Below are 12,088 nucleotides of genomic sequence, written 5' to 3' on the forward strand. Positions count from 1 at the left end.
AGGAGCCAGTTGAGGTGGCTGGGGCATCTGGTAAGGATGCCTCCTGGACGCCTCCCTAGAGAGGTGTTCAGGGCACGTCCCACCTGGAGAAGGCCCCGGGGAAGACCCAGAACATGATGGAGGGACGATGTTTCTCTGCTGGCCTGGGAACGCCTTGGGGTTCCCCCGGAGGAGCTGGAACTAGTGGCTCAGGAGAGGGAAGTCCTTTCTTAGGGTGCTGCCCCTGCGATCCAACCCCGGATAAACAGATGAGAATGGATGACTGGATGGATTATATATATTTCACTACACTTCTGATACCTTGAAAAAAAATGACCACACTGCTAACTTCACCACTGCTTCTCTGCTTTAGTTCAACTTCCACAATCCTTTGCTGCATCACTGTCACATTATCAGAAAACACATGACAACCTCCTCCACTCCCCTCTTGAAACAAACTGTGCCAAGATGAAAACAATTTCTGCCCAGTTGTATTTATTGGACTGATACTGATATGTTAAAAAAAATGACTAGTATATAGATACTGATGTTAGCACCAATATATTGTACATCCCTATTAATAGCTATCCAAACCCTCCTGGCTCTATGAGAAAAAGTAATTGCCCCATAAACCTTATAATTACTTGCGGCACCTTTGGCAGAAACAACAACTATCAAGTGTTTGCAATAACTGATAATAAATCTTTCATATCACTCTGGATTATTTTTGGCCCTCTCTTCTTTGCAGATGTAAGTCTAGTCTTTGATTAGGCTATTCTAAAACCTTTTTGGTTTCTGAGGTGGAGTTAGTTGTCCTGCTGTATAACCTAAGCATTCTTCAGCTTAAGGTAACTAACATCTGGACAATCTCAGCAGAGTTCATGGTTCCGTAAATTACAAATCATCCTGCTTTGTAATCAGTCAGTGATTGCAAAACAGATCCGCTGCAGCAGCAGAGCAGTGGCTCTGGAGCAGAGCAGCTCCACATCACCAAACATCTTTACAATGTTTGATTGTTGGTAAGATGTTTGTTTACTGAATTGCAGTGTTAATCTTACTTTAGACGAAACTGGATGCTGAGCTTTCAAAAAGCTCCACTTCTGTCTTTTCAGTCCGCAAAATATTTTACCAGAAGTCTTGTGGATCATCAAGATGTTTTTTGGCAAATGTGAGATGGACGTTTGTGTTCCTGTTAGTTCTCAGTGGTTTTGGTAATGGATCCCATTTTGGCCTAGTCTCTTTCTTATTGATGAATGATGAACTCTGACTTTAACAGAGGCAAGTGAGACCTGCAGTGCTTTGGACATTGTTCTGTGTTCTGGATGATTCCAAGATTTCCTCGTGGAGTAGTTTTGGTTGGTCTTTATCCACCAATGGAGAACGACTCTCACCGTGATGTCTCAAAGCTTTAGAAAAGGCTTTGCAATCCTTTCCAGATTGATACTTTTTCAGATGTTCTTGAATTCTTCAGATCGTCTCATAATGTTTTCTTTTTAGACTTTTAGTCTACTTCATGTTGCCAGGCAGGTACCATCGAAGTATTGGCAGCTCTTGAAATATTCTGTGTTTGGGTGTTTCTGGTGAAGCTGAAACAAAACCACTAAATCTTTTCGCGAGGGTGTGAAGGCAGTCACTTTTTAACATAGGGCTATGTTGGTTTGGACAGCTTTTCTTCAACAATAGATGAAATTATTGTTTGAAAACTGTGGTTTGTATTTATTGACATTGTCATTATTTGATGATCTGAAGCATTTAGGTGCAGAAAAATTATAAATCTAAAAGAGAAATACAAATTCTTACATTATTCTATGTAAAACTCTCAAGAAATATTTGTAGGTATTTTTATATTTTCAGTGAGTTGTTTTATTGTCCTATATATTTGCAAAAAAAAAAAAAAAAGTCTGTTTGTGAGCTCCAGCAATTAACTATTTTTCATTTAAAGTATTTCTGATTGTTGCTGTGACTTCTCAAAGTTTCTGTTATTGCTCGGACATTTGAAATGAAATAATCTTTACCTATTATTATATTTTTGTTCCATTCAGCTTCTTCTTCAGACATACATATTACTTTCTCTTTGTAAGAACAATAAAAGTAGCCATGAGGAATGCTGATCTACCAAACTGAAATCTGAGATACACCTTTTAAACATTAACAGAAACTCGTTGAAAAAACGCAGACTTTGATTTGTACCGTCACATTGTCCTTCAAGTTCTGTGAGTTCTTGAATTCTGTGAAGCTTTCTATTTTATTTTTATAGGTTGTTTTGAGAGCCCCTCTTCAGCTGACGACCATAAAACAATACAGTAACAGTATTTTCTAAATGGGCCTAAAAGGTTTGCAGATAAAAGTTTCTGTGATCAGGTTGAAGTTCACTCTGATAAATGTTGGAAGCTTTCAAATAAAGATCCTCCCACATAAACATGTGTTAAGAAACATTTCAGGAACTGCAACAAAAAGCATCAATACTGCTAAATTATTCCTGTTGCTATTTAATATTAATAAAATAATAATATAATATTGCTATTTCACTAAATGTTTTTGCATGTACAGTCACATATTAAAATATATCGTTCGGTGTCTTGCATGTTTCTATTCATTCTTGAAGGAAATAGATTTCCTCTGTCATATTCACCTGACAGCTGTAGGTTTATCTGTGAGATACATAAATAATGAATCAATCATTTGGGAACTATAACAGATTTCATATTTTAGTTTTCTAGACTTAAAATTCAAAGATTTCTCAGATGGGCTTCAGGCATTTTTTCAAAATATGACTTAAAATATCACACTGCTTCTCCAAAGAGTCACATTTGTTTGCCTTTTGGGAAAGGTCATTTCATTATGGGATTAAGAAAGTGTTTTTTTAATTGCATTGAATTAAATTAACACATATTAAGCCATTGAAATGTGATTCTTTTCCAAACTTGTTTTTATCTTCTCATCCAGACCTGGAGACTCAAACGCTTTGTACTTTCAGAGACCATGTGGGAACCGTGCCATTAAACAAAGTATTTTCCCTCATTTTTAGCAGCTGAAACACTGACACTCCTTAATAATGATACAGAGTTGATCATTACTATATATGTATAGTAATATCCTTTTGTTATACAGCATAAATAAATGAAAACCTGCTAAGTGAACTGTTCCTTTCTCTTGATTTCACTTGTTCCTTTTATATTGTTGGTCTAAACACTCAGCAGTAATGAAAGCACATAGCTGCTGTACAGAAATCAAACTGCACACTGACCAGCCTCCAGGACTCAGGCTCCTCCTCGAATTTGAGTTTGCACCAGAGCAGAAAGTCTAGCTTTGATCCTGCAGGGTCCTTGTTTTCTGTGTTAATTTTTTCTGCTGTTGGTTCGGGTCGATCGGACTCCTCTGTGTTCTGTCTCGGACTCTGTGGCTCAGCTGCTGGCTCCCGTTTCTGGTTCTGATCAGATGTTCTGTCCAGGCTGTCTCTGACCATCCTAGAATGGAAAATCCTCTTCCTGACAGCCCACTGCACCGGTTTCGTCTGTTTTCACAAGCAGGCTCTCCATCATCGGCTCTTTCCCACTCGCTCATCGGCAGCCAGGTCCTCTCTGAGGCTCCATGAAGCTTCAGTGTGAACTGGGCTCTAACACAAAGTTCTGATAGAAGGGCAGAGCATGAATGTATTCTGTGATCTTCCAGTGAAACATAGGTGATCTGCAACAAAGGAAGATAAAACAACTTTGTCTGTTGAAAACTGGCAGGAACAAATCACTGCTTACACAGTCGTTCCTGTTCGTCATGTCGCCTGGTGCTCTTTATGTTTTAGTTTTGGTTTTTCAACAATTATAAACTGTGACTGGTTAATTTCTTCACTCTGTCATGTGAATGATAATGTCCAATAACATTGTTCATTTAATTTTAGAGGATATGAGTTGCAGTAAAGGTATTATAATATTACAGCTATTCACAGAACACTGAATAAAGGTAAATAAATTGTTTCAAGCATTGCAGTTTTGACACCTTCAGCTGTGTATTGAATGCCTATCTGAGATTGGCAGAAGACAATAACTTTTATTTTACTTTAGATGTTATCATACCTCAGCTAAAATAAAAAGAGGTAACAGATGCACCAGTCAATCTGCAAAAGATCAGATTTGTCAAATTATTCCTTGATTGGCTCAAAACTGAAAATTAACATTTCTTTCTCTCCTCTCTTTTAGATAAATACCTAAAAACTAAAAACTCCAACCATGTTTGGTACCACAAACGCATCAGCCAACAGCATGAGTTAAACAAAAATCATATAAAGCTTTGAAGTGCATGCATTGATGCATAAATGGTAATAATCTGGAATATCAACATTTCAATTAAACAAAATGTATCTGAAGTTATGTGTTATGGTCTTTTGAAGAAAAAATAGATTTTGGCCAAAATTTCAGACCCCCCCAAAATGATTAAAAACAAACAAACAAAAAAACACTATATTTGAGTGAAAACCTGTTGTATATTTTAAGTATTGAGAAAAATGTTCCAAAGTGCTTAAATTTGTATTATGGAACTCTTTTAAAACTACCAAACTATCATCTTCAGAGAGTTTAACATTTTTCAGTAATAAGACTGTTTATGGATTCATAAGCCAACATTAGGATTGTAAGATGAATTCTGTGATGCACAGGAAGTCAATAAATTGAGGACAGGAAGGGTGAAGTCATGTCTACTGGGCCAGCTGCTGCATCCTGGATGAGCTGAAGATGTGAAAAGGATTCTTGAGTGAGACTGGACTAATGTGTGCTGCAACAGTCGAGATAAAGCCATGTGTTTTTCTCTCCAAGTCATAAAAATTCCTGATAAATCAAATTTTTTGTGAAAAATAATGCCAGTAAATTTTCAGAGATGCACGGATTTATGGATCTCTTTTAGTTCTTATCTTCCAGAATTTTTTTCTAAGATCATCGCAGAATGGAACTAGCTTTGATCCAATGAATGAAAAATTCAGATTTTCACTATCGTCCCACCGCTCAACATTCAGTTACTGTCCTGTTCTGAACTCTGATCTGGAAGAACAGTAAGAGATGAGCAGAATGCCATAGGACCCTTCAACTATAAATTTGAGATTTTATGAGTTCTCTAACTAACAAACTGCAGTTTAGTTTCACTTTTATTTGCATCCAGTAAAATTTCAAAGCTGCAGATTTTAATCAGGGTTTCATAGCCTTCACAGAAACTCTGTCACTCCAAGACCCTTTTTGTGTGTCAAACAACTTCTGTTACTGAAGCTTTCAGTTTTGAAATAAAGATTTCTCTGTAAGGTTTCTGGGTCAGGTTGAATGATTCCATCTTACTTAAAAATACAAAACAAACAAAAAAAACTATGTTCTGCTTAATAAATATTATTCAACTAAACCCCAGTTTTTGAAGAGAAGCTTGAATATTTTCATGATGTCAAACAAGTTAATGAGGCGTTAAAATGCTGCAACAGGGTGGAGTTGGTAACTTCACATTTAAATGTGAAGCAGTTCATCTGTCAGTGCTGCTCTAACCTGAAAGAACACTTGTGACACGTCACTACGCACAAGATGGGCGCAAATACATTTCAATAGCATATTGATTCAAATCGGAAATAATGAAAGTTTGTGATCTACTTACTGACAGCTCTGGGCAGCTTCTCTACTGCAAGCGGAGGGTAGAAGAAGTTTTAACAGAAATCTTGTGCTTTCGGTTACTATATTTCTGAAGGCGGAGTCATGAAGGAGATCAGGTGTTACAGCAGCCGCTGCTTTCACTTTCTCTTTCTCGGCGACTGATTCTTATAAATCACGTGATCTTCCAGCAGCCGTATTCATATATGTGTGCGTGGAAACTGTTCTATCGTTTAGAAATGCAGCGTTGATAAGCAAACTATATATCTATAATGTAAAGAGAACATTCATATCTGATACATTTTCTTTTTTGGGACCAAGATTAACAAAGATGAATAAAAACTCACTCATTTACCCAGAAGAGCAACAGGTTCTTGACTTGGTTCAGAAACAGACCCGTCAAGACCTGAAACTGCCAAACCTCCTACTTTCAAAGTGGTTTTAAAACGTGATGATCAATTAAACAAGTGCATTTTATATGGAAATGTAAAGTACTAAATCAATTATAGACTTACTAAAAAGTGAACTTTTAAAACATAAAATCAAATCAACTAAAATGAATCCAAACTGTAGGCTTTTAAACTCTGACTTGGTGAGTCAAAGTCATTGTAATGGCAACTTGACTGCAGGAAATTCTCAAAAATGAATTGAGGTTTTTTTTTACAATTCCTTTAGGGTTTTCAGTTCTAATTTTCCCAGTGTTCTAGCATAAATATTTGGTCCAATGGAAGGTAAACAAGGTCAAAATATTTGTAAAAAAGTGAAATAAACACTAAAGGCTGTGTTTAAAATGTGACTGCCTACCACAGCTTTCTGTTCTGACTTCTTTTTTTAAATTCTAGCCGAGTTCCTCCCAGTTCCTGAGAAGTACTCTGAGGCCAGTGATTGTTCTCACTTCTTGCACATCATGTCAGTGTTTCCACTTGACCAAAATGTTGCACTCTGTTCATAATAAAAAAGGTCACAACACACACATAACAATGCATAAAACTTTAGGAATAATTAGTTCTTGCAAATCTGCAAATTATGAATAAATTGAGCTTCAGTAAAAAGCAACCTTACTATCACTTTCTTTTTTGCTCAACATCTCATATTTATGCAACGTTCCAAAAACATTTCAGAGGGAGGGTTGGTGATTGGCATGAGAAAACACAACCAGTCCAGACTCATCACAGGACACGAGCATCTTGTGAGAAAATAATGACGAAAGCAAACACTTAAATCTTGCTCTGCTCAACCTGAATTCAATAATGCAATAACCAAAGAAGGATGAGTGTAGCCTTTATTGACATGATAAAACACTCAGTAAACAGCTCAGAGCTTCCAGAACCTTATTTCCTTCACAGAATAACAATAAGTGAACCAGAGTTTCAGTGCGTGGAAGCAGACATCTGCCTTCCATCTTTGTTTTGTTTGTGCATCAGGTAAGCTGCAGCTGTGAGCACCAGGACCCCATAAGTAGCCAAGACACACTGCAACACAAAAAGACAATTCCTTTATTGATACAGTAATATGCAGAACAACTTAGACCCTTAAACCCTTTCTCTGGATGTCGTTGGGATTTTGTGATTGACCAGCACATCATAGTACATAATTATGAAGTGAAAGAAACACAATCAAAGGAATTAAGAGGAAGTAAGAATCTGATAAGCTGAGAGTTTGAAACAAGTGTACAGCCCTGCTGGTTTGAAACAGAAACCTTACAGTGAATCTGAACCCATCCTGGTGGCTGCTGCTCCTGCATTTACATGAAAAAAATAAATAAATAAAAATATTTACGCTGAGGTTATTATCAGCTTCTGGTAGCTTCTCGGACACTGGTGTGATGTTTTCCTTGAATTTAAACAGTTTAATCTCATTGGTTAATATATTTTTTTTAAGTTATTTGGATTTAATTGCATTTAATTATTTAACATTATAACATTAGTTTATAATGTTATTTCTTCACCAAAAACATACCTTGAGTTTTTTTATGCATATTTGAGAAATATGCAAAAAAAAGGTTTATAGAGGAGCGATGTTATGCTGACTTCCTTAAAGGTGAAGTTTCAGGAAGAGAAGGCATTTAAAGAGACAGAAGCCTCATTTCAAGGCACGAAATTATAAAATCAAATTTTTTTAAGTCATATTTGATATATATATATATATATACCAGAGGCCTGGGAGCTTCAGGTTCTCCTCCAGTATCTTGGCTGTGCCTAGAACTGCACATTTCTGGACTGAGATGTCTGATGTTGTTCCTGGGACCCACGCAGGGTGAGAAGGGAATTTTATAACATTTTTATTAATACTAAGGTATCATAGTTACTTGATTGTGCTATAAAGTGGCATTATCTGCCTGGAAAAGAAATAATACTGCCATTTAAAAAAAAAGTCAACTTTTCCTTCCACTTTATAAGTATGCATTATTTGTGATGCCCCATCACATCTGATCCCAACTAAATAAACTGAAGTTAGTGGCTTTAGTGTACAAAATGTGAAAAATTTAAAGTATAACAATTCTTTTTCATGAATTGTTATACTGGACTGGATATCTGTTATAAATATGTGCTGTATGTGAAGTGCATTATGTACATTTCTGCGGCCCTGCAGTGTGTAGCTATTGAAGTATTTCCTCCAACCGGTCAGATGCATAGATGAGGGTCCTTCAATGCCAAACAGCTGCTTCTGAAACACATAAAAGATTTCTCCTGTCAGGACAACAACATATATCAATCACAAGGTAAAAGCATGAAAAGAAAAAAACTGTAAGCCACAGCAATTAAAGTAGTATGGTAACATGATCACTTCCTGAACAGAATAAAACATGATTACCATCAAGCAAAGCAGTTTCACCATCAAAATGAACAAAATGAATGTGAAAGCAACAGATGAATGAAGAAGTTGCTTGTGTTGATGCTGGATGTGACTATGAAGAAGAGGTTCTGGTTGGTTCTCCTCTGCCTGTCTGTCTTTAAAGCAGACATGTCCAAGAAGAGAGGCTTGAGTCTGTTTAGTAGCTGTTCTGTTTCTGAGCTAACAAAGGCTCTAAGTTATCAGGACAGATGGTCAGACAGTACATCAATATCTGTGTGATGGTCAGGAATGACCAACAAGGTTTCACGTGTTGTTCTGACAACTGGTCACCTCTGTGAGTCTGAGGCCCAACTTAAATGTTCCATTACTTTATTACTTAAAATTTTTTCAAATTTTCTAATTTATACAAAAACCCTGACAATTACTACATTTTGAATATTACATTTTTAAAGCTTATGCTGTCTATTCTGCACCTGGCAAAAGTAAACTTTTTAAATTGATTTACAAATACAAAGTGTGGCTGACATTTATATTCAGCCCCTCTGACTCAGCTCTACCAGCTTTCCTCTGTTCCTGCTCAAGAAATTCTTTCCCACAGCACCATGCTGCCACCACTAGGTCATGTTGTAGTTTAGTTATAATTATTTAGAAGCCTGGACATTTCCTTCTTTTGTCATGTTACAGCCTCAACCTTAAGTGTATTTTCTCACACAAGGTTGTACAAAGCTTTGGAATAGAAGGAAATTTTTACATAGTTTGAATATTTTTTCCCACATATAAAAACCTGAAATCTGTGCCATGTGTGATCCTCCTTAAAATACCCTTTTACAGAAATGTCGTCTTAAAGATTTTGGGTTATGGCTTTATGTAAAAACTGGGGCTTTGGTCATTCTTCTTCTTCTAGTTCAGTCTGACTGCATGGAGAGTATAATCTGTGAAAAGCTATGCTAAAGTTTGGCCACAAATTGTATTAACTGGATTAAGGTCTGGACTTTGACTGGACCATTGTTACACATGGCTACACTTTGATCTAAGCCATTCCGATGTAATCCTTCCATTAACTCTGAAAATCATCCTCACAGCATGATGCTGCCACCATTTTTCCACAGTGTAGATCGTATGCTCAAATTTGTGGTTGTCACATTTTTTCCACTTTCAGCTTCAACTGGCTCACTAATGACGACCTCACAGAACAGTTGTACTGATAATGAGACTAAGGTGCACACAAGTGGAATCTGCTAACTAATTAGATGAGTTTTTGTTTATGAGTATCAGATAAAAGGAAAAATTATTAAGAATCTTAACATAGAATATTCAGTCCTTTTTCTGCTCGCCCCGGCTCCAGGCGAGTTTAACAGGTTTCGGCATCGGCTTATTGGGGGATGGGAGTGGGGGGGGGGCACAATCAATCTACCTAGAAATAATAATATTACTCAAAACATTAACTAGTCATCTTTTAGCTAATATTTCTGCATCCAACAGCATTACTCAACTCACGTCTGGGGGGGAAAACTCTGCAAAGTTCTTGACATTTTGCTGCCATGATTCTAACACACCTGTGTAGCTCTGCACAGCAGCAGCCCCACAGGTTTAAACCCAGCGTGAGTGTCGCAGCGCTCATGTTGCGTTTAAAGGCGGCTCGGAAAAACAGGTTACGACATGTTAACAACGGATTAAACAGTTTTAACTGCTGATAAAAGTGACAGAGGACACAGATATCGGAACACGGCTGAATCTGTGGGCGGGTAATGCTCCCCAATGCCCGCTGGGCCTGAGTCAGACAGGACGCTTCTCATGCTGTCCAGGTTCAGGAGTAGTTCAACGTGTCCCATGTCCTGTGACGGGGTCTGCTGTCTTATTTTCTTCTTGACGATCCAGTTTGCTGTATGACTGATTACGGACCAGGTATACTGACCATCCTACTCCTTCTGTGTGGAGAGTCTTGCAGCACCGACTCCTGCTGTTTTCCATCGTTATAAGATAAACGGCATATATTTCTGGGATCTTACCTTCACTTCTGTGATGAGATGCCCGAAGCTGGTGAGGGGGATCTGGGTTTTCACAGGAGATGTTGGCATTTCTGCAGACAGTTTAAAGAAAAATCTAATGCCTGCTCTTAAAACATGTGTTTCCTCTTTTATACAAGCGCTCTGTTGAATGATAATTAAATAAAGTGAACCTTTAAAGCGTTACCTACCGAAGACTGTAGGTTACTACATACCATTTAACCGTGTTTTTGTTTTCCGACTTCGCTGACGAAAATCACCTCCGGACCAATCCTGTGCCGCTATAAGAACAGTTGACCAATAAGCTACGACCTGGTAGGCGGGTCTTTGAGGGAGTTATACAAACTGTGAAGCGACTGCTATTCTTAAAAGTAACCACCAGAGGACGCAAAATTCCAACATATCTAAACTAGTGCCTCATAATGCTCTCTCAGGGCAGCAACAATCTTTTTTGTTTTCTTTTTTTAAATTCTTTTTTTTCTACCACCGATCCCTCCACTGAATGTATCTTTTGACATAACTGTGAGAAAACTAGGCGACATAATACTACTATAAAGCGGAAGGAATCCAATCCAGTAACTATACTATTCAAAAGAAAGCCCCATAAATGAATACCATATTTTCTGGACTATAGAGAGCACCTCACTATAAGCCGCACCTACAAACTTAAAAAATAAATAAATAAATAAATAAATGGAAATGTATGTGGTTCCATTTGTGTCAAAACTAAGTAGAAGTCATACGTGCAGATGTTGTTGGTCTATGTCGTTGCTATGTGACTTTGGTTGATGTCTATAGTCTTAGTGCTTTATGGATATGTCGATGTTCCATGTAGATGTTGCAGATGTACATGTTACATATGTTATGTCTCCAGCTGCGTCGTGGTTATTACTCACTGTCATCTTGTCAGTTCATCTGCAGAAAAGCAGTGAACCCTTCGCAGTTGTTTTTTTATGTAACGTCTGTAATTGGTCAATGTCGTTGGTCCCATAGACATAATATAAGGTAAGGTAATTTTATTTATATAGCACATTTTCAGCAACAAGGCAATTCAAAATGCTTTACATGAGTTAAAAGGAAATACAAACAAAATAACAAACCAAAGGAAAAGACGAAAGGACACATTAGGGCAGATGGCAACATTCAGACAAAACAAAGGGGCAAAACAAAGACATGAGTGAAGGTGGTGACGTCAAAGGGCCATGGAGCCAAGTGGTTGTGGTCCCTGGCATAGTCCTACAGAGGTGTTTGTTATCGAGGAATGATGTCTTTAGGAGCGCTCAGCTCCACAGCTCCATGGAAACAGGAGGGGGGTGAGGAGGAAAGGAGCAGGGGCGTGGTAATGAGGGGAAAAGTGATGACAATTCTAGGGGCCCTAACCAACAGGGGGCTCTCCACAATTTAATTATTTATTTTTTGTTCATAGAAATAAAAATAAAAACATCGGGGCCCTGTCAATTACAAAATTAATCATTTAATGTTCCCACTCCCAGATCAAAAAACACACATCCATATTTGCCCTGAACTCCCTAATCTGAGTTAAATGGTTCATTCCTGCTTGGACGCTTCACTGTGACACTGTTAGCAGCAGATAGTAGGAAACAAGAACAACTGTGGCAGTTACTATGCTGCTAAGAAAAGTTATGAAATCAGGTTTTCAAAAAAAAGAACGAAAGAGAGAGAGAGAGAGAAAAA

The 12,088-nt window shown here is 37.6% G+C and overlaps 1 protein-coding gene and 1 long non-coding RNA gene across 3 annotated transcripts in view; one reads left to right on the forward strand and one right to left on the reverse strand.

The window, feature by feature from the left end:
• Nucleotides 1-5,819, reverse strand: part of LOC103129835 (suppressor of cytokine signaling 1-like) — a 19,396-nt gene extending 13,577 nt beyond the window's left edge. The window contains exons 1-2 of one of the 2 annotated variants that reach the window (XM_007541041.2): nucleotides 5,603-5,819; nucleotides 3,227-3,666 (exon numbers count right to left, since the gene is read on the reverse strand). In XM_007541041.2, the coding sequence (XP_007541103.1) occupies nucleotides 3,227-3,445 (219 nt within the window). In that variant the 5' untranslated portion in view covers nucleotides 3,446-3,666; nucleotides 5,603-5,819. Of the gene's footprint in view, nucleotides 1-3,226; nucleotides 3,667-5,598 lie in introns of both variants that reach the window. The other variant, XM_007541040.2, reaches the window with a different exon arrangement.
• Nucleotides 5,820-7,382: 1,563 nt separating this feature from the next.
• LOC107834319 (uncharacterized) overlaps nucleotides 7,383-12,088 on the forward strand; it is a 15,965-nt gene continuing 11,259 nt past the window's right edge. The window contains exons 1-2 of the long non-coding RNA XR_001660110.1: nucleotides 7,383-7,393; nucleotides 10,199-10,200. This is a non-coding gene — a long non-coding RNA (uncharacterized LOC107834319). The remainder of the gene's footprint in view (nucleotides 7,394-10,198; nucleotides 10,201-12,088) is intronic.

Source organism: Poecilia formosa, unplaced genomic scaffold, assembly GCF_000485575.1.
Source record: "Poecilia formosa unplaced genomic scaffold, Poecilia_formosa-5.1.2 Scaffold583, whole genome shotgun sequence".
In the NCBI taxonomy this organism is placed as follows: domain Eukaryota; kingdom Metazoa; phylum Chordata; class Actinopteri; order Cyprinodontiformes; family Poeciliidae; genus Poecilia; species Poecilia formosa.